The sequence below is a fragment of the Musca domestica genome, unplaced genomic scaffold, assembly GCF_030504385.1.
Source record: "Musca domestica strain aabys unplaced genomic scaffold, Musca_domestica.polishedcontigs.V.1.1 1, whole genome shotgun sequence".
NCBI classification, from domain to species: domain Eukaryota; kingdom Metazoa; phylum Arthropoda; class Insecta; order Diptera; family Muscidae; genus Musca; species Musca domestica.
Window position 1 is genome coordinate 10,459,833 of NW_026712114.1, and position 22,028 is coordinate 10,481,860.

Here is a 22,028-nt window from a genome sequence, read left to right on the forward strand (position 1 = left end):
ATAGTTGAAATACACCAAAAACCCACAATTTTAATGGAGATATGAGGGGTTAAAATTTTATGAAAATATGACTGAAAGAAATATGTGTAAGTACAACCCATACAAAATCATTGCAACAACATTTTGAAAGGTTATCAAAAGAATAATCGTTGATGTTTAAGAATTAAGAAAAAAAAACAACTAAAAATAATCATGATTTTCAAACATATTTTTTACAGAAATTCAGATCAATAATTGTGGCAATTTTAACGTTTTAAATATGTTAGTTATCTTAGCGGATTTTTATAACATCCACCAAAAATTAAGTGTATAATGTCATTTGAGACTTAAAAATATACATTCGTGACCAGTTAAAATTCTATACAATTTGGACATGACCTTTCCCATGTAACGGCAACATCCAGCTTTCGGTATGATGTAGTTTTTTTTATCAATTTCCAACATTTTGGATTCTTTTTGGCTTGATTTTTTACTCGCAAAAAATATTCAATGTAGGTTCACTTTAGCCTCCATATAATGATAGCCTCCGTATAATGGTACCTCTTGATTTTAGTTCGAAAGAAGATGGTGTGATCGCCTAGAGAAAAAAATACACATACATTGAAATACAATGACGGTGTGACAAAAACTAAAAGGGTACTCGGCAAGAATAGAACTTTGCTCCCACTCAAAAATGAGAGAAATAGGCTCAATCCCATTCGAGCGACACCGAAAAATTTAGTTTGCTCGATTATTAGTCTGCTTCCAGGAGCGCTCCTACTCGAATTTGAGTGACTTTCACTCCTTGTACAAATTTAAGAAGATTTTCGGTGGTCTGGCCCTAAGTCAAGTTTGCACATGGTGAGGGTGTTAAAAGTTTAGTCCGGGCTAACCTACCATGGTTTTTACTTGTTTTCAAAATATCTTTTAGGTAATCTTTTAAATATTTTAGTAGCTATAATTGTAGACTCTCAAAAAAGCAATCTTTATTTTTTTTTTTTAAATAATTTTTTGGAGTTTTCAAGTGGAGAAAGATGTAAATGTTTATAAGTGCGGTTGTAAGATTTAGAAGACTTTCTAAAAGAATTTTAGTTTTATTTAATTCTTTGGTTCCTCTTCTATTTAGCTTACGACCTCGTCAATTGGGTGAAAAATGTTTTTTGTCATAGAAGTTATTTTTAAAATAACTTCTGGGGAGAATATCCCACACAAAAAACGAGGGAACTGATGAGGATTGGTGGCTCTTTCCGAAACCTAGGTTTACCCCCTGGTAAACATTACCATCGTTCTCCACTAATAAACAAACGTTGTTTTTATAAAAACGACAAAAAAAGGGGATAAAGCCTGACCATTTTTGCAACAACAAAATACTACGGTATCCCGAACAAACAAGCCAACACTGTTCTAATAATTTCTTTTAATAATTTTTAAGAACCTCAAAAAGTTATAATCACCTATTTTTTTGAATTTATTATGGTAATATTTTAAAAAATACTTTTCAATAACTCTCAAAACTATGATCGTGAATTTTTTTTATCGTGGACCTTTTAGAAATATTTTTTAAAAATGTTCGCTAGATTTTTAACGTTAACTTTGTAATACATATTTTTATAGTTTTATTGCAACATTTTTTTTTTAATTTTAAAAAATTATTTGCATTTTTATTTTTTAAAGAATTTTTGAACATTTTATTTTAGTTTTTTGGAATCATTTTTCGGATTTATAAACAAAGTATTTTTAGGAATTTATTATGAGGAATTTAATAAAAATATATTGACAAGGATCGGAGATTTTTTTTATATTTTTAAATAATGTTGGAAATAAATTTATTGCGAACTTATATATTTTTAAGCATGTTGGCTAATTTTCATAGTTCACTTTTATAAAAGATTTTTTTGGGAATATTTTATCCTGGATATTTAAAGATTTTATTGTTTTTTTTTTTCTGGTGGTATATTAAACACTTGTATTTTAGAATTTTTGGGAATTGTTTATAGTGATTTTTATAACCGCTTGCTTTGGTATTTTTTACTGCCAACCTTGGTTTCCAAAATACTCTAGACACAATAATCACACGGATTGGTATCCGGGATTTTAGTGGCCATTGTGCGCTGGAAATGATGCGAGGAACCTCATTTTGTAACCATTCTTGTCTGGCGCGTGCTGAGTGCGATGGTGCTGAGTCCTGTTGGAATGTCCAAGGTCTGCAGCCAAAATATTTGCGTGCCCAAGGCTTTAATACACCCTCCAGAATATTTTCTTTGGCAAGTAAACACGATTACTTTGTCTGTTTACAAATTGCTGGTCAACGAATGTTTTCTCATCGGAGAAAACCAAATTAGGCAGTTCCACCACTTTCGGCCAAGCTAAGCAACTCTTTAGCTCTTTTGAGTCTATTTTCTTTCTGTTGCGGTGTAAATTCTTGCACTTTTTGAATTTCAATGGCTTTACCCCGAGCTCATTTTATTTGCCGAATGGGATATTGCGATATGTTCAGCTCATGAGCCATTTTTCGACAACTGCGTCGCGGGTTTCGATCAAGTTGCTTCTTTACTTTTCGAACCATTTTTGCTGATGTTGCTGTTTTCTTTCCGTCCACTTCCTTGACGTCGGGCTACGCTAAAAATTTATTCACATTTAAATGCTGGAGTGCTCTAACGATAGCCACTTGTGGTTTTCCAGCCAAATATAAAGAAATCACTATCACGCTTGAATTTCATCACGAATAACTTTTTTTCTGGAAAATTCTCACCAAGATGCTTTTGTACGTTAATGAACAATATTATGCCACTGAAAAAATTTTAACAGCTGTCGGACGAGTGGCTTAGAAATGGCAGCAGTCTGAAGTTGGTTGCAGTTTTTTCATCTCACCCTGTATATTTATCAAAACTTATGAAAATACCTATCCAACAAGTGGGCATATGATGGTGTTATTTGAAACGGTACGGGAGATATATGAAAAATAAAGATTTTTTGGACCCGGATCAAAAGTCGGAAGAGTCACCATATTTTCACGAAATATAAGACAACTTTTAGTTAATACTATTATCTTTCCAAAATGCTACAATATGTGTTATTACCTCTCCTAGGTACAGAGGTACATCGAACCAAGATTTATCTAAATACAATCATGTGACCTCTTGTTGGATAGATATTTTCATTAGCCTTCAATTCAAAATCCACATCGGTTTTGTAGATTCAGATCTAACCCGGGCTTTTAACCGGACTTTCGGATCAAATATCCGGGTACACTTGTCCGTCCTCCAAGAAAAAATACTATCCCGGAATGAGGGTGCAAATATCTAACGCTGGAAAAAATTTTATTTTTATTCTAAAAAAATGAGAGTTTTTACTAAACTAGAGTTGCACCAATTAAACAATTTTTATAAAAATAAAGAAATTTTCCAAAAAATTATTATATATATTTTTTTAAATTTTTTTAAAGATATCACAGAAGTTTTAGGAGATAATTTGTAAATCAGTCTTTTTACTGCGTTATATGTATGTTTTTTTAACAAAAAATATGAATTAGTAATTTTATTCTGAAATATATTTAAAAAAAATGTTTCGAAATCATCCCTATAGATATTCCCATGACTCTATACTGTTGTATTAAAAAAAACTTGTCTCTAAAATATCTTTTCCTTTTTAATTCTTTTATTTTCATTTTTCTGCCAACATTTCGTGAAACTAATTCCTCCTTTACCATGTTTTCCCATTTTCTTTCCAGGTTGTCCACTCACGACAAGTTCACACTGCTTGAAATGCAATCGCGAGGGTTGCATCAAGTGCACCTTTTACCTGGTCACCGATACGCGCCAATGTGTGGAGCGTTGTCCATCTGGCTATGTTGATCAATGGTCGGCGCACACAGAGTTCATGGGTCGGGTGTGTGTACCCATTGGCTATTCCGGTGCACTGATGGCTGCATTGGCCGGTATGTTTGGCGGTTTCCTAGTCTGTCTCTCCATCCTCGCTGTGGCTGTGATGCTGGTGAAACGTCGTCGTCGCCGCAAGGCCATCAAACAGAAATTGATAAATGAAAATACCATGGATCGTTCGGATTTTTTGCGTCAATTGAATGATATGCGCCCCAATGCCGAGTATTTCTTGGCCATGTTGAATGATACAAGGCGTCAGATACGTAAGCTCTATTTGGCGGGAGATGTGGCGGCAGCCAATTCGTACAGACCGATTGTGCGAGATTTGGCTCGAATTTTGATTTTACTTAATCGACCAATAGAATTGATACCAGCTGCGCCGCATGACTGGAATCGTTTGTATACATGGTCTGAGCAGGTGCTCGAGCGGTATAGGCCTCAGGTAGGACAGTTGATTGATTTCTTTCAAAATTCGAATGGCGTGGATGTGGATGAGTTTGATGCCACCTCGGTGTATAGGCAAAAAGTGGGTGGTGGAGGGTTCTATAAACAAAGTGCCACCCTGCAATCTTCGTCAAATTTAACAGCCGGCAAGGGGGGAGGAAATGGCAGCAAAACGCAAAAAATGCATTTATTCGGCTCCCTCATTAGCCTGCACGAGTTTGAGGAGCCCCGCCCCTCCGATCCCTTTGGCAGTAGCTTTAATACCCTCAAAAGTGGTAATCTCATATCCGATCTCAATGCTAGTTCATTGTGGCTGGAGGATGAGTTCTATAAATTAGGCTTTCGACCGCAAGATGAAATAACGACTGAACTTTAGAGTAGCAGCAACTCATTAGCACCAGCATCTTTGCGAAGGTATTTTTAAAGTGTATTTTTTGTTATCATTTTTTTTTTTTTTTTGTTAAATCAAAAATAAAATTCAAAACTTTATTTTTCTCTTTTTTAAAAAAAAAATAAGTTTTCGTTGTAAACTGTGAATATGTTTTTTAGTTTAATTATTATTATTATTACATTTTTTTGTACTTGTATTTGATCTTAATTTATATGTAAATCTGGAAGTATTATTGTTAATCAAGTCGGTCCAAAATAATGTCCAAACTCAAAATGAATACACACACACAAACAAAAAAGTGCTCAAATGAATAAAACAAAGAACAAGAAAACAAAACGAATAAAAATGTAAATAAAACAAGAAATTATGTTTAATTATTTTTTAAGCAACTAAATAATGAATTAAAATTGGAGAGTTCTGAAAAAAAACATTTTCTCCAAAAAAAAATAAATCTCCCAACATTTTTTTGTCAATAGATTAAATTTATCCTCAGTAGCTGAAGAGAAGTTTTTCTGTGGAAAAAACTCTCCTCAGTTGCTGAAGATAATAGAAAAAAATTCACCTCAGCTCAGAAAAACCCATCCTCAGTAGCTGAGGAGAATTTTTTCTATAGCAAAAACACATCCTCTTTTTTTCTACAGAAAAAACCCATCCTTAGTGGATGAGCATAATTTTTTCCATAGAAAAAAACCCATTCTCAGTGGATGAGGAGAATTTTTTCTATAGAAAAAACCCAACCTCAGTAGCTGAGGAGAATTTTTTCTATAGAAAAAACCCAACCTCAGTAGCCCAACCTCAAAAATCCATTCTCAGTGGCTGCGGAGAATTTTTTTTATAGAAAAATCCCATCCTCAGTGGCTGCGGAGAATTTTTTTTATAGAAAAATCCCATCCTCAGTAGCTGAGGAGAATTTTTTCTATAGAAAAAACCCATCCTCAGTAGCTGAGGAGAATTTTTTCTATAGAAAAAACCCATCCTCAGTAGCTGAGCAGAATTTTTTCTATAGAAAAAACCCATCCTCAGTGGCTGAGGAGAATTTTTTCTATAGAAAAAACCCATCCTCAGTGGTTGAGGAGAATTTTTTCTATAGAAAAAAACCATCCTCGGCATCTGAGGAGAATTTTTTCTATAGAAAAAAACCATCCTCGGCATCTGAGGAGAATTTTTTCTATAGAAAAAACCATCCTCAGCATCCGAGGAGAATTTTTTCTATAGAAAAAAACCCATCCTCAGAAGGTGAGGAGAAGTTTTTCAAAAGAAAAAAATTCACCTCAGTATAGAAAAAAATCCTTCCGCTAGAAAAACTTCCCCTCAGCTACTGAGGTGAGTTTTTTTTTCTATAAAAAACTTCCCCACAGCTACTGAGGCGAGTTTTTTTTATAGAAAAACTTCCCCAACTACTAAGGTGAATTTTTTCTATAAAAAAACTTCCCCTCAGCTTCTGAGATTAATTTTTTTCTACTGAGGTAATTTTTTTCTATAGAAAAAAAATTACCTCAGTATAAAAAATTATCCGCAGTAAATGAGGATATTTTTTTCTATAGAAAAAAGGAAAAAATGAGGAAAAATTCTCCTCAGCTTCTGGGTTGAGTTTTTTCTATGTTTTTTTTTTTATTGGAAAAAAGTGTTTTTAGCCAAAAATGCGTATTTTTATTTCATAATTCTTCTCTAAGCAAAAACGAAAACTACTTTGTAATATAAAAATCTATAACCACTATTTACCATTCTCTTTATATGAATGTTTAACTCCATGCAATGTCCAGTAAATAAAGTGCCTTCCACACCTACAACCTAACCTATGACGCCGTATTTTCTCAAAACAAAAAAGTGTTAATCTCCACTACGCCATGGAAATCATGCGTATTATTTTCAGTTAAATGTACCCTTCCCAATCTTGAGTTTTTTCTTTAAGGTCTTCCTGAAAACACTAAAGCATATATTTATTTAAGTTATTGTCTTCCACCCCTTTGATTTTTAATTTTTAACAAAAAAAACATTCCATTTGGATTAAAAAAAACTGTGTTTATGTTTCCATTTCGAATATATATTGTTAAAGCGTCTTTTTCTGTCTTTCGTTAATTTTTTGTTTTTTAATTTTGTTAAACTAGTCACAAAGAATATTGAACACAAACACAAAAACGCGTTGCAAAAAATAATCAAAATTACAATTTTAAGTTAAATACCCATATATATTTTGTGTATAGAATTATTGAAGAAAAAATCATACATTTCTGTATATCTTCTCCTCTTGTATATTTTTTAAACTTATAGAAAAATAAGTGCGATTTTGTCGATATTTAGTTTAGCAATATAGTATATAATAAAACAACAACAAATAAAATTTAAATAAAATTAAATTAAAAATCCGAAAAATGTACACCTTTATTTTTTGTTTTTATTTTTCAAGGATGTTAAGGGTAAGTATTGGGAGGATATATTTTAAGAATGTGTTTAAAGGAAATTACAGTTTAATAATTGTGGAATTTTGGGGTCAAGCTGCATCAGATCTATCTTCTTGGATAGTCTATGATTACTTTATTTTGAAGAATGTTCTTTTCAAAAGCTGCAAGCACGATTTTAAGTGTTGGGGGATAAAGATATTTTGGTGGAACTAAAATCGCTTTTCTTTGTATTTTTCAAACACATTATGCCTACAATTTTCGATTCCTTAGAAAAGAAATTTTTTCCAATGACCTGCAGAGTTATAATCATAGGGTTCTAAAATATTTTTCTAATTCCAACAGCTCAAAAACCATGTATTACCTTGTCTCTCCATTAGGAGGTAATCATCTTTTTGCCATACAAAATCCAAAGCATACTTTCAGGCACCACATAGAAATGTGTTAAATGACACCAATTTACAACACTGGTAGTGGTATCATTTCAGCGCCATCTCTTGACACACATGATTCATTTTGAGCAAATATTTTTTCACACCCTAGCATTTTGCTTTTTTCCTGAGGCCAAATCAGTGGAATTTTTGAATACCAAGGAAATTTAAATATTTTATATAGGAAAATTAACATCGTTATTTGATCTGATGATATGGTCCATATAACCCAAATCGTAGTCGGCAAGTTCCACCTTTTCTTTTGAAATTTTCGGATTAAGATTCCTTGTAGTAATTCCATTTTAGGGATATAGCGTCTCCGCAATTGAGTCTCCAAAGGGTTGTTTTTTTTCAAAAGACAGGATGAGATAAAAAAAAACTGCAACAAAGTCAAACGCCATAATTTTTATTTTTTTTTAATTTTATCGAATGAAAGCAAAAAATGTCTGAAATAGCATCAAATTTTAAAATAATTTTAGATTTGTTCGAATTGGTCACATTTGGCACGAATTATGGCCTTTAAACGGCCCATGAAACCTTCACATGCTGTCCGAATGTTGCTCTGCGGTATTGGACGCATTCCCGGCGAAGCACTTGATTGAGGTGATCGACACCAGCTTTGCTTTCCAAAATACTCCAGACAAAATATTTCTGCTGATGTTGCTGTTTTCTTCCGTCCATTTCCTTGACGTCGAGCTACGCTACCAGTATCACGAGCGATGGCACGAGACACAAACGATTTATTCACATTTAAATGCGGGAGTGCTCTAACGATAGCCACTTGTGGTTTTCCTGCCAAATATAAAGAAATCACACTATCACGCTTGAATTCCATCACGAATAACTTTTTTTCTGGAACATTCTCACCAAAATGCTTTTGTACTTTTGTAAACAATATAGTGAGCTGTCAGTGGAAAGATTTTAAAAACTTTCGGACGAGTGGCTAGAAATGACTGCAGTCTGAATTTGATTCCAGTTTTTTCATCCTACCCTATATGTTTAAAAACCGCCTTTAAATGGCGTCGTAGCAGGTAAATATATTCTACAAAATTTATTTGTCATAAAATTCCACAGTAGTTTCAAGAAGACGCAAAAATTCTAAATTTTGCCTTAAACCCAGAAAACACCTTTTTGGGGTTAGAGTCGTACTTTATTTGAGATTTTGTAAAATGCTCCAACAAGGTATCGTTTTTAAGGGGGATGACGTTAAAGACAGAAATATTATTTATAAAATTCGCTATAAGTCACCAAAGAAAACAGACCTCTGTTTTTCATTATATATCAAAAAATATCTTCATCAATTTTGGCAAAAAAAACGCGAAAATTTTTCTTAATTTTTGATTAATTTTTGCCTCGTTCGTTTTTTCTAATTTATGCATGGAAATAACATGAAATTTCGATTTAGGCTGAAACTGTCAGAAGACGATTTATTCTGCACAAAATTTCACAAACAATTTCAGAATAAACCCTATATCCAGGCACAATGGCTTTTAAGAAAATAATATAATTTATGCATTTCCAGTAAAACAAATGGTGTTTAGTTGTTTTTACTGTTAATTTAGAACGTTTCTATTCTAATTATTAGAATTTATAGGCAAAAATATTGCATATTTTATATGAAATCAGAATTATTTCAAAAGGCCTGTCGAAAAAACCCTAAAAAATGAACATAATAAAAAATATTGGCCCCCACGAATCATGTGCGACAATAGATGGCTCTATAATCAATGTTTAGCCAGTGTTGTAAAACGAAGCTCTTTTGCACATGTCGTTGCACAGTCGCCTGGAAATATGCTTTACTTTTTGCTGATTTACATTTAAATTCTTTACACTATTTTACGAACAAATATAAACGAATGATTTAAGTTCAAAAAAAAAAATACACAGTATTGTGATGAAAATCAAATCGATTCCAAATGTAGTATTTAAAGAAAATAGTTAAAATTTAAATACCATTGAGTTTGAAGCATTTCACTTGAATATTGAGTATTTTATGAAGTATTAATTATTAGGTTTTGTTTTCTTTTATATTTACATACATTCCTGTACTACCCAAAGGGCCGATTTTAAATACGGCATCGCTTAGGTTTCCATTCAACATTTACTTTTTTATATAGAAAAATATTTATTCCTTAAAAAACCTTTCGATTTAATAACAAATCGCATTTGTTGTTACAACAATATTCAATTCTTAACAATATTAGTTAGCTTTCTTTTTTTTTTGTTTCCTTCAATTTGTTTGTATACACATAGTTTGTTTGTATGTGAAACTAAAAGCGATATAACAAAATGGTTGCACAATTTCAATGAATTAATAATGAAAAAAGAACTTAAAACTAAACTTAAGAAAAAATAAAGAGTTAAACAATAGTATGTGGTGTAAGTAATTAACAAAATGTTTCAAAATGACAAAATGAAATAAAAATATATACTCAATGATTATTTTTTTAATTAAACACAATTAGAATTAATGTAGACAAAAGAAAAATAAATGTTAATCGGATTGTATATCCGGACAATCCTCAATAATGTGCTCCTCCAGCAGCGTGAACAATGGTTCTTCTTTCACCTTGACCCATGGTCATTCTTCGTCGGTTTTTGTGTCCATTTTCTCCAGATAAACAGATTCATCCACAAACGACTTTTCATTGACCAATGCCGATAACTCTGCCGCTGAATAGCCAATAAGTAGCTTCAGGTCACAGTCGAATTTATAGGCAAAACGTTTACCCGACACCTTGGATATCATATCTCCATCATAGTAATAACGTAAGGCTCGTGACAGTTTTTCATAATTCATTGCTGGTTTGTTTTTCTTTTCGCCCCACAGACGGGCAACTTTTTCGGGATCGGTTAGTTTAAATTCACCATCATTGCCAACCCATTGAATGATATCGACATGTTCACGATCGGTTAGTATTTCTAAAAGGAACTGCCATAATTGTACTTGGCCATTATTGCCCGTTCCTACGCCATATGAAGTGTGAACGAGGCCAGTAGCTACCAGACTATTGGGGGCAATATTTAGTTCGCTCAAAGCAGCTGCTGGGGAATCAGAATAAAACCCATTAATTATATTCAGACGAAAGAGTAGGGATCAATACTTACTTTCCTTTTTCAAAGTATGGAATGTTTTGCGCATAATTTTCGGCTCCCTGGTTAGTGTTGTTGGCAAGACGGCACTGTTGGACTGCCGGGGTTCAGGTGCAGCCAGTGCTGTCTCAGCTGCCTTATGTACCACGGATACAAATTTACATTCCTTGAGCAATTGTATATGTGTCCAAAAGACATTGCCCGGATCTGTGGGTATCTTCTTGCGAAATTCTTCATGTGACAGTGAACACAATTGTCGACCAGAAATTGACCAATCGCTGATATGGGCATCGGCCTGAAATATGTAAGGAAAAAAGGAAATATGAAGTAATAATTGAGACTCATAGGGATTTTAGTAGCTAATTTGGTAATGTATAAAAAATTATGCCAAATGGCTTTTAATAAGATAGACTAAGAAACCATCAAGGAAAATATGACAAAGAGACTAAGTCGGATGCATAAAAAAACTACACAACTCAGGTGTTTGAGATGTAAGCTATTAGTTTGAACTTCATACATAAACTCGTCCAATACTAGATATGAAAAAACTGCATCCAACTTCAGACTGTTGTCGTTTCTAAGCCAGCTGTTAAATTTATTCCATTGGCAGGTCATAACATTGTTTACAAGCTACTCCAGCATTTAAATGTGAATAAATCTTTTATGTCTCGTACCAACGCTCGTTACCGTGATACTGGCAGCGTAGCCCGACATCAAGGAAGAGGACGGAAGAAAACAGCAACATCAATAGAAATGTTTCGAAAAGTAAAGAAGCGACTTGATCGAGACCCGTGTCGCAGTGGCCGAAAAATGGCTAGTGAGCTGAACATAGTGCAATATTCCATTAGGTAAAGCCATTGAAATTCCAAAAAGTGCAAGAACTTACACCGCAACAGATAGAAAATAGACTCAATTGAGTTAAAGAGTTGCTTCGCTTGGCCGAAAGTGGTGAACTGCCAAATTTGGTTTTCTCCGATGAGAAAACATTCGTTGTCCAGCAGTTTGTAAACAAACAAATTTATCGTGTTTACTTGCCAAAGAGGTCAGCTGAAAATGTGCACTTTCGGTTGGCCACCAGAACTCAAGCGCTGATGGTGTGGGCCGCCATAACAGCCGATGGTCGCTCTCCGAATATTACCGCGAAAATATTCTGAAGGTGCACCATCGCACTCAGCACGCGCCACCCAAGAATGGTTACAAAATGAGGTTCCTCGCTTTATTTCCAGCGAACAATGGCCATCAAAATGTGCGGATACCAATCCTGTATGGAGTATTTTGGAAAGCCTGGTTGGCACTAAAAAATACCAAAGTGTCGATCACCTCAAGCAAGCGCTTCCCGGGAATGGGCCAAAATACCGCAGACCAATAATCGGACAGTGTGTGACGGTTTCATTGGCCGTTTGAAGGCCATAATTCGTGCCAAAGTTGACCAATTCAAACAAATCTAAACTTATTCTAAATTTTGATACTATTTCCTAATTTTTTTGATTTCATTCAATAAAATTTTAAAAAATGTAAAAATTATGGCGATTGACTTTGTTGCAGTTTCTTTTATCTCACCCTATAAACCTTTGGGGGCTGATAACGATTTTATTATAGCGATCTCCTGCCATCTCAAAGTATAGGGTCATCTTTGGATATAAGAATAATTTATCTCATTTTTAACGAAGGATACATAATTCGATTGTTTGTGTAGAGGACCTGTAAAAGGTCTTTTAGCAATTGGACACCTTCAGAATCCTCTTCACCTTAAAAAGGCTTCAAAAGAGGTAAAAAAGAATCTCTCAATTGTCGTGTATTTAGCAAAAACTTGAAAAGTATTTATAATTTAGGAAAAAGACCATCTTACTAAAGGTCTACAGTCTAAGGAAGCACTCCACAATATCTTCTGATTGTATAAATTATTAAATACAGAATTATTAATAGAACGTCGTTAGAACATTTTCTTTGTTACATTACAAAATGTCTTTTTCTTTTATATATGTCTTTATACAAATGTCTTTTTCTTTTTTCCATTTACGTATGTTACCAGTTAAATGTCTTCTATTTATAAAATACATGTAGATGGCCTTATGTCTGAGGAGAACATGTAAAAGGTATTTCTGATACATAAAATCTGAATCAAAAAATATCTACACAATAATTTCGACCAGAACGACGTCTGTAACATTTGGATATTCTATCCATCTATAAATATCATAATTGGGTTGTACTATACACTAGAACCGCAATAGATGTCCTATCTGTAGAGGTTCTAGGCTTGTTCAAAATCTACCATTCGCGAAACATTTGTGGAAGATTGTTCTTCCCAGAAGGCCAGTATGTTACTCACCAATTGAAATTCTCGCATTGCCCATTGGAACCAGTATTTCACTTGAGGCACTGTCCATTCATTCGGATCATCTGGTATTTTAAGTCGCGTCTGTTCACGGCGAAATTTGCTATCTAACACCCAGTTAAGACACGGTTTATCCTTCAATTTCGATACTGCCGACTCATTTAGCTCTGTAAGTTCACGTTTAATTTTCTTCGGCTTTGTTTCCTCCTCAGTGTCGTCATGGGATTCACTGGTGCGCAAGGGTGCTTCATCATCGGTGGAGACGTCACTTTTAAATGCTTCCTCAGCGGCAAGGGCAGCTGAGGGGAAAATATTTTCTTTAGAATTTTTAAATGTAAAATAATATTCAGTATTACATACCTAATGCATCCTCGGTGGGTTTTAAAACATCCAATATGTTGATGCGTTTAACAATGTATTTGATTTCAACATTAATCTGTACCAAACCTTCTCCTTTGACACATTGATCGACAAGGTTTTTGTGGGGTTCCAACTGGAAAGAAAACAGTTATTAGGAATATGAACAAAAGTTGTTTGTCATTAAAGAAGTACTAAAAGAGGAGATATTGAGCAGGGAAAGGCTCCAAGTTCTAAACGTGTTATGTAAAGGATTTAAGAGCAGCCTTGTACATTTTAAGGTCAATCAATTACAATAAAATGTCTCCGCCTTAAGACCTTTAACATGTTGGTATTTAATCTTATTGGAAAACTTTAAGGGCCTTACTCAAACTAATTTATACATCTCTAAGGTAAATTAGAATATACGTAAATTTCTACTGTAAATTAAAATATTTTTAATATGTACTTTCCGCCTATACTAAGAGTCTTCAATGTAACTCAAGAGGTTAGTTTTTTTCCAGTGGCATCTCTAGGATCCAAACGCAAAACCATAGATAGTCCTTGTTATGCTGATCACAATCACAGGTGTTCCGGGAAACAAATTTTCCTTTTCTTGATATTTTGAAATAATCTGGTTTATTTGTTGAAACATTCTTTTATGGACTCCTTTAATTGGAATGCTCTCAATGTCACCTTTACAAATGTATGTATATTGCAAGTAAAGCATAATTGTTATCGCCATAACATGAACTGCCTATGGTTAAATGCTAGTTAATCAATAGGTGGCCCACAGTCTATGCTCTTTTAAGAAATCTGCACCATGGACGAAAAGTGCTTCTTTGATATGAACGTCATTAAATTCCCTTACCTCTTGGGCATCTTGTAGCCAAAATTCATAGCCTTGCAGGCTAAGGCCAACTTTCTTTTCCAGCAGTTTTCTGAAAGGAAACAAAAATCATTAAATAAAAAAGTAAATTCCTTTACACTTCCACTTACTGTAGCGTTCTCAGTGGCTCCCTGATATCCATATGCATGATAATCTCATTGTCTGAACCCGCATTGGAATTGCTATCATCCTGATGGGACATATACAAATCGCTTTGCTGAAACAGCTCATTGGCCATCATCCCCTCTGGAAAAGAAAATTCATATATTTAAATTTAGAAATACACTTCCTGTTTAGATTTCCACCAAATTTGATTGACGATCATGGCATATCCGCCACAAGATCTGACAAGAATACCCACCTAAATCACCACCACTTCCCAATCGCTGTATTAATTCCTCTGAGAGTTGTGATAAATCGTTTGTTTCCATTTTCGGTTTTGTACTGATAATTGTTTATTAAAACAATAATATTATATTATTTATTAAAAATGTTTTGTTTCCTCGAATATGATAGGGATATGTAGGTCGACTTCCGATTAATCGACTTTGAGTACTCAAAGTGCTGAAACTTGACTATGGACTTGGGTGAAAACCGAGTACCCGACAATTCATAGTCGATTGTTCAACTTATGCTATGTTCTCAGTGCCCGTTCATACGGCACAATTCGTAATTCATAGCAACATCATAATTCCTTTTATGAATTTTTTGGTTTGTTGAATTTTATAGGAATTTGTAAAAAAGTACATGAAATTAGCATTAATAATAATAGGAGAAATTATTATTTTTTTTTCTTTAAAGACTTATTTTATTTTTCATTTAACAATTTTTATTCATGAACGATTTAAGACTTTGTCTTATTGGGCTTTTAGGTCATTCATGTTTTAAACTTTTTGTATAAATGTTGACATTTTTCATAATTTTTATGTTTTTGAAAACGGTCGGAGAGTCACTTGTCAAAAAAAAAAAAATCGATACAAAATTTTTGAAAATATTGCCTTTTTTCTTGCCAGTTTTCTGTCGAAATTCCAACTCGTGGACAAAAAGGGTACCTCGGATGAGAGAAGAAGCAAAATTTACCTTAGTTTGAATGCACATACGCCATTCAACATGAATGCCAATGTGGCATCTCAATTGTTCAAAGCTTAGAAGCATTGATATGTCAAAAAGATATTAATGTTTCTTTCAAAATAAGTAGATTTGTATATGTTTTCTTATACGATGCCAATCGGAGGTTGTTATGATATGCATTTTTAAAAATTTTTACAAATTTGAATAATTTTTCATTCAAAAATTTCAATTCCAAAATTGGTTTGACAGTTCATTGCCCCAGCATTTGTGTCGATGTGACTACTGTATTCTTTTACCATGGTAATAGCCATTCCTTCTGATATCTGGTACCAAATATCATTGTTGTGGTGTGCATATTGCGAATGAAAGGGACTTTAATATCAAATCGGATGAAACTTATACATGGGAGCTATAACTATCGGAGCTATAAAATCGGATGAAAGTTATATATGGGAGCTATAACTATATAAATTTGATGTACTTGCTATTAGGTTGAATTCGAATCGGATAAAACTTATACATGGGAGCTATAACTATCGGAGCTATAAAATCGGATGAAAGTTATATATGGGAGCTATAACTATATAAATTTGATGTACTTGCTATTAGGTTGAATTCGGTCGGAAGTGCCAAAAATTTTGGTGCACAAAAATCATGAAATCGTATAAAAATATATATGGGAGCTCTATCCAAATCTGAACCGACCTTGACAATATTTTAAACACTTATTATTAAGCTTTATATGATATGTGGTACCAAAGATTATTGTTGTGGAGTGCATATTACACATGTGAGGGAATTCAAACACAAAATCGAATGAAACGTATGTATAGTAGTTATAGCTATACCTGTACCGATTTTATCAAAATTGTATGCAATTGCTTCTAGACTAAATTGGACTTATACTAGCCATTTGGTGCGCATTAACATGAAACTGGTTAAGGGAACTATATCTAAATTTAAACCGATTCTCACCAATTTCAATATGGTTCGTCCTTGGGCCAAACAAATATTGTTTGGAAAACTTAATCTCAATCGGATTACAAATGTGCCCTGCATTTCGTCCACAAAAATAGATGGACAGACGAACTGTTTGTTATTCTTTGAAGATCCTCAAAAGTAACTATGGGTCTATCTCGCTTCCTTTTCCATGTTACAAACAAATGCACAAAGACATACTACCACTGTGTAGTGTATTTCGTCTAACAGAACCTTAACTCGCCGGAAAAAATCGTTAATTACTGAAATTATAAGCATTATAATTTTACCGATTTTTGCAGGTAACTTAAAAAACAGTTATTCAATCCTGATATTTTACATGATGACATCTTTCTTATACTATCATCGAAGTATCAATGTATTTCAATTAATACATGAAAACCATTTCAACTCAAAACTAAAAAATAAAATTTATTTAGAATATAACGACTTTATTTGAAATTGCAAAGATAAAAATCTTCCTAGAAGATTTTTAACTTTTTTAATTTCATATCCATAATTTATTTCCCCAATATTACATTTCTAACTAAATATTCTCCCTTTAAACTGATGTTTACCTTTTTTACCTTTCATTCACTTTAGCATCCTTTAAAACAAACAATACACCTGCAAATACTCAATGTCAATGTTAAAGTCAAAAATAACAACTCTTCTCTCGATCACTCCCCACTGTCAATGGCTCAGAAAATTTGCGTCACTCCGTTTAGTTCTCTCGTTGAGTTCAATCATTTCGGCCGTGTTGTGTGGTGCGCTCCACAAAATTCGCAAATAAAACGAAGAAAAACATAGAAAATATTCGGAAAAGTGTTAAAATGTTAAATAATATTACCAGGCATGTCACAGAAGTTTTACGAAATCGATTTATTTCACCTTTTCCAAATCGTTACGATTTGCTTTTGCTTCTTCAGCACTCGTACGATTTGACTAATCCGGAAAAAAAATCATTTCACATTTTTGAAATAAAAATATGGTAACTCCATGAAAAAAAAAGTCGTAAACAAATTATTGACAATTAAAAAAGGAGTTTAAATTGTTTTTTTATAATATAAACACCAAAAGTAAAAATGCCAGGGGCTTCAATGCTTGCGAGAAGACGAGATACCTGTTACAAATGAGGAAAATTCTGAAAACGACCAAAATATTGTGGACATCTACCCTGAAATAAATATGTACAACGTAGCCAAACGTATTAGAAATAATATTGCTAGTCAAATGAACTATTGCATTTTTTATTTCAATTCATTTAAATAATAAAAAAAAACATTTTATAAAACAAAAAACAGATTGTTTTTAGTCCATTGTGTAAAATAATGTAAAGTTAAGAACGAGTCGTATTTGCTTTTTCCTGTTCTATAGCATATTTAAGAGTTTCAAGTTCAACTATTTTGAGTTTCATTTCGTTCCGTTCACGCATTCTCTTTTGCATTTCAATATTATGTAACTGCTCTTCCACATACTTTTTTTCCAGGATGTTACAAAGTCTGTCCAACTTTTCAGTTTGTTTTTTCATTTCCTTACTGTTATCTTCTAGAATTTTACAAATTTTTTCCAAGTTTTGTAAATGAGAATTTTCCTCAACTAAAAGCGCATTTAGATCTTGCTTTGAGGGAGTTCTTGCCCGGGGTCTTTTTACTGCAGGCGTGGGTTTTGCTTTTGTTAGGCTGCCCGACACTTGTCTTATTGGTGTAGATGGCGGAGAACACGATAAGCTTTTATTTCTAAGTCGTTTTTGAATAGGTGTTCGCGAACGGTTTTCTTCCAATGTTGGTGTTCTTGGATCAATTGCCAATGTAGAAACATTTTTAAAAGCAGCTGGAATGCATGATCTTGGTCTATCTTTTTTATTTAAAATCGAAGTGGTCTGTTTTGAAGTTGAGGGTGAAAAATTAAGCTCTTCGTTTTCAGATTCACTTAAAACTAATTGACTTGATTTTCGAGTTCTTGGAATATGTGTAGATGATGACGAATCAAAGTTTTCTTTTTCAGAACAACTGAGGTCTAATTCACTTACAAAATCCGCAAAGCTTACTGCACCACCAACTCCATCGACACTTTTATACAATCCGCAAATTCTGATTAAACTGTTCTCGTGTTCATTGAAAACATATTGATTGATATCACCACCACCAGTTCCTCGCAAGTCCTTTTTATTATGGCACATCTTCGCCTTAACATTTCCTTTCCAATCTGACCAAACTTTCTTCCATTCTTTACAGGTTTTACTTGGTGGACCTGAACTATTCAGCAAAGCTGTCAATTCTGTCCATAGGGAATCAACAACAACCTTATCACCTTTTACATAGCCCCTGGCAATATCGTGATGTTTATCCATAAAATTGATAAAAATTTTGTCCTGTTTAACGTTTCGGTGTTTGCCCCTAAAGTATAAAATAAATTAAATAAACAGTTTTTGACGAAAATTTAGAAATATGTATGTAAATACTTACATTTTTGCCCGATTGACTGAAGCGCTCTGTCTCAAACCAAACAATTAATTGTTTTTTTGTTTTTCCCCTTTCTTGCTTTTTGGTCTGTCAGTTGTACATTTCTACACCTTCTTCTTCAACACATATGGCAATAATTCAACAATACAAGTCTGCCGTTCATTTCTGCATATTTTTTTGCGTTTTCATCATGGATTAGAAAAATAATAGATTTTTTGTAAAATAAATTCCAAAAACATGTTCATTCTAAGAGAATTTGGTTAATACAATATTTTCTGTTAAATGTATGTGTCTTCTGTTTATTTTTTACGTTAAAATCACTAAACATTTCAATTTCACCCTGCTTTTTGAAAGTGATATCAAAACGCAAAATTTTTGCGTTTTCCGTTTTTTAGAGAAGCTAAAACCGTTTTCGTTTTCACTCTTGAACGATTTTACATTCTGTGACATGCCTGTACATATTTTAGTTAATTTCATATAATTTGTTCGGAAAATAGTTGAAATTGCAACGAATTATCAACGTTTCTAAAATGAAGCGTGCTCTTGTAGAGATGTGTGTGTGTGTGTGCTCATAGCAAATCAAGTGTGTCCGTTTAGTGGTTTTGCAAGCTCTCTAAGAAAAAAGGCGCAATCTAAAATGGCAATGCCTGTGCTTTCGTGTATGTGTGTTCGTTTTGTTTTCGGTGTGCGGTCGCGTTCGGTTGCAATCATGTTAAAATCAACAAATGTGTTTGTGAAAAGTATAAAAGAGCTTGCTACAAAAATGAAGAAAATATTAATATCCGCTTCCATTGAATAGCTTTTGTATTGTATTTTTTAAAAGCTTTTTCGTTGATACCACAAATCTTTCGTGTCCGGTTCTTTTGTAAAAAGTCGATGTTGTGAAAGTGTGCGTGTTTATATAATGTTAAGATGCCTTTATAAAAATGTATAACAAAATTTCTACGCTATTTTTGCATAATGGAACAGGGTAAGGTTTATTATTATTAAATATTGCATTCAGCTTTGAAACCGATTTAGATGTTTAACTACACTCTGCAAGAAGATAATTGGGGACATATTTTTGACTGAAGTGTTTCATTTTGGAGTGCTTCAAAAACACAAATTGATTAAGGCATGAGGAAATAGCTTCATATCTTTAGACAAATTACTGAGAGGATATATATAGTTTTATATGTCGAAAAAAAAAAAAAAATAAAAATCAAAATTTTGCGAAAAATGCAAATTTTATACAGAGCGATTGGAGTACTCGATATTTCTCGGGGTATGATCTATAGATGTGAAACTATTGAACATGTTCAATTCATTCAGATATACATATGCTCATTAAAGAACTCTCTGTAATATTTGATCTTTCTAGGAATGGTTCTTAAAAAAAGAAACCATCCTTAACATTATATCCCAATAACAATACAAATGTCACTTTTTTAACCGATCAAAATTAGTAGGTACCACCGTAAAACCACTATGACTATGTCCGCTTCCTGCCAAACACACTTTTAAACAAGTTAAAAGGTATAAGTCGGTATTGCCGACTGTTGGCTACCCTCAGCCAAAGACCAATGTATACCCTATAGTTAGGACAGATGAATGTATTGAAAATTGTGGCACTTTGTGGATGATGTACCAGAAAGACATCGCAGATATATATCATCTTCACAACTGATCTTATGTTAGCAAAAACATTTGTGTGTGTGTGTGTGTGAAATTTTAAGAGAGTTGGATGCTTATTTCGCTTTCTTGAGCGTTTTGTTTTTCAAAACCTTGAACCCTATGTGGAAGAAAAAGTCCGATTTCTACAATCGTTATAACAGATCCTGTGTTGATGGAAATATTGAGATGCGCCAAGTCTCTTCAAATGTTGAGATGTACCAAGCCTCTTCTCTTCAAATTTCACACACAGAAACATTTTTCATAACACACGATCTGCTGTGAAGATGGAAAATATCTGACAAAAATATCCAGGCAGGATCACAATTTTCAATACTTTTATTAGTCATAACTTCTGAAACAAGTTAGTGATTCTTTACATCTAAATATTTCATTCAACCTGAAACCTTAAATGAATATGGAATTTGTGATTTCGCATAAAATTGGATATAAATGTTCGTTTTTCTTATACATACAAATATGTTTATCTGTATTAATAGGAGTATGAAAATTCGATACTTCGGTCGACTATGTCTGGTACTTCACGCGCATTTTAATATTTTCTAAAAATTAGCACATGTCTCTTAAATAAAGTCAAGGAACTAACCAATACAGTCCAAACCAGTATTTGCAGTATTTATATCATATCTATCTAGGTCCAATACGAAATGGACAATATTGGCCCATTCCTTCGGAACATACTCCATAGAGGGTCAAATATTTGAATAATCATAACAGAAGTCAAAATATACTTAAATAATCGAACATTGGCTGATAGTATACATCTGTAGGCACAACCGACTGATCCATTACGAACTTTAGATACGAAAATTGTCGAATAATGTCGCTAAAATTATTAAAATATCGAATATCGGGAGGTACCGTCAGATGGGGGCTACACGAAGACGTTGACCTGCATACGATATTTTTGTCACAGGTTGAAGAACCCTTTAAGTTCATCCAATACGAAATTTGAAACGATTCCGGTGAATAATGTTGCTGTAATCACAAAAATTGCGACTATCGGGAGGTACCGTTATATGGTGGTGGCTATACGAAGACGTGGAACTGCACAAACAAATTTTAATACCAAAAGTCCTGCAGACATAATTGCATTTCTGTAAAATTTTATTAATCTACTTCATTTCGTTCGGAAGCTAGAGTGATTTTCACAGACGGACGGACATCGCTAAATCGACATAGAACTTAATGCTGATCAAGAATATATATACTTTGTGGAGTCTAAAATGTATATTTTGAGGTGTTTCAAACGAAATAATATAACCTCCATACTATGGTGGAGGATATAAAAATATTCTTTTCGTAAATATAAATTCACAGCATTGAGCTTTGGCATTGGTTATCAGTTTCTAGAGAGTGTGAGGAAATCGAATACTTAGATAACTGTACAACTAGTCGTTACCAGGTGGCGTTGTTATAAAATGGTAAGAGTAGAACACTGAAAGTATACTCTACGTAGACCACTTCAAAATTAATCTTTGGACAGAGTAATTTTTTGAGCAATTTTGAATAATAATTAATCCCATAAAATATGAACATAGATCCGGATATGCTTTAAACTACGAAGCCCACGACCTAGTTCCCACTTTGCACGTAGTAATATATTATCAGTCCTTATTGATCCCCACAAAATCCAGGGATTTTCTCCAATTTAAAATATAT

The 22,028-nt window shown here is 33.4% G+C and overlaps 3 protein-coding genes across 4 annotated transcripts in view; 1 reads left to right on the top strand and 2 right to left on the bottom strand.

Moving 5' to 3' along the window:
• The window catches only part of LOC105261998 (uncharacterized), a 231,776-nt gene extending 226,717 nt beyond the window's left edge, over positions 1-5,059 (top strand). The window contains exon 3 of the mRNA XM_059118726.1: positions 3,710-5,059. Within this exon, the coding sequence (XP_058974709.1) occupies positions 3,710-4,680 (971 nt within the window). The 3' untranslated portion in view covers positions 4,681-5,059. The remainder of the gene's footprint in view (positions 1-3,709) is intronic.
• Positions 5,060-9,625: 4,566 nt separating this feature from the next.
• LOC101895940 (DNA-binding protein Ets97D) lies at positions 9,626-14,684 on the bottom strand. 2 transcript variants are annotated; one of them, XM_005176611.4, is made up of 7 exons: positions 14,543-14,684; positions 14,292-14,427; positions 14,164-14,233; positions 13,317-13,449; positions 12,951-13,255; positions 10,634-10,913; positions 9,626-10,567 (listed from the first exon to the last, which is right to left on the bottom strand). In XM_005176611.4, exons 1-7 carry the CDS (start codon positions 14,610-14,612, stop codon positions 10,107-10,109), a joined length of 1,455 nt encoding a protein of 484 aa, XP_005176668.1. In that variant the 5' UTR covers positions 14,613-14,684; the 3' UTR covers positions 9,626-10,106. The 2 variants fall into 2 exon arrangements, with proteins under 2 accessions (XP_005176668.1, XP_005176667.1); XM_005176610.4 differs by having other exon boundaries at positions 9,626-10,570; positions 14,543-14,683.
• Positions 14,685-17,534: 2,850 nt separating this feature from the next.
• On the bottom strand, positions 17,535-19,147 carry LOC131800886 (uncharacterized). The gene is made up of 2 exons (XM_059118744.1): positions 18,699-19,147; positions 17,535-18,629 (listed from the first exon to the last, which is right to left on the bottom strand). Coding segments are annotated over exons 1-2 (1,062 nt in total). The 5' UTR covers positions 18,701-19,147; the 3' UTR covers positions 17,535-17,569.
• Positions 19,148-22,028: the final 2,881 nt, after the last annotated feature.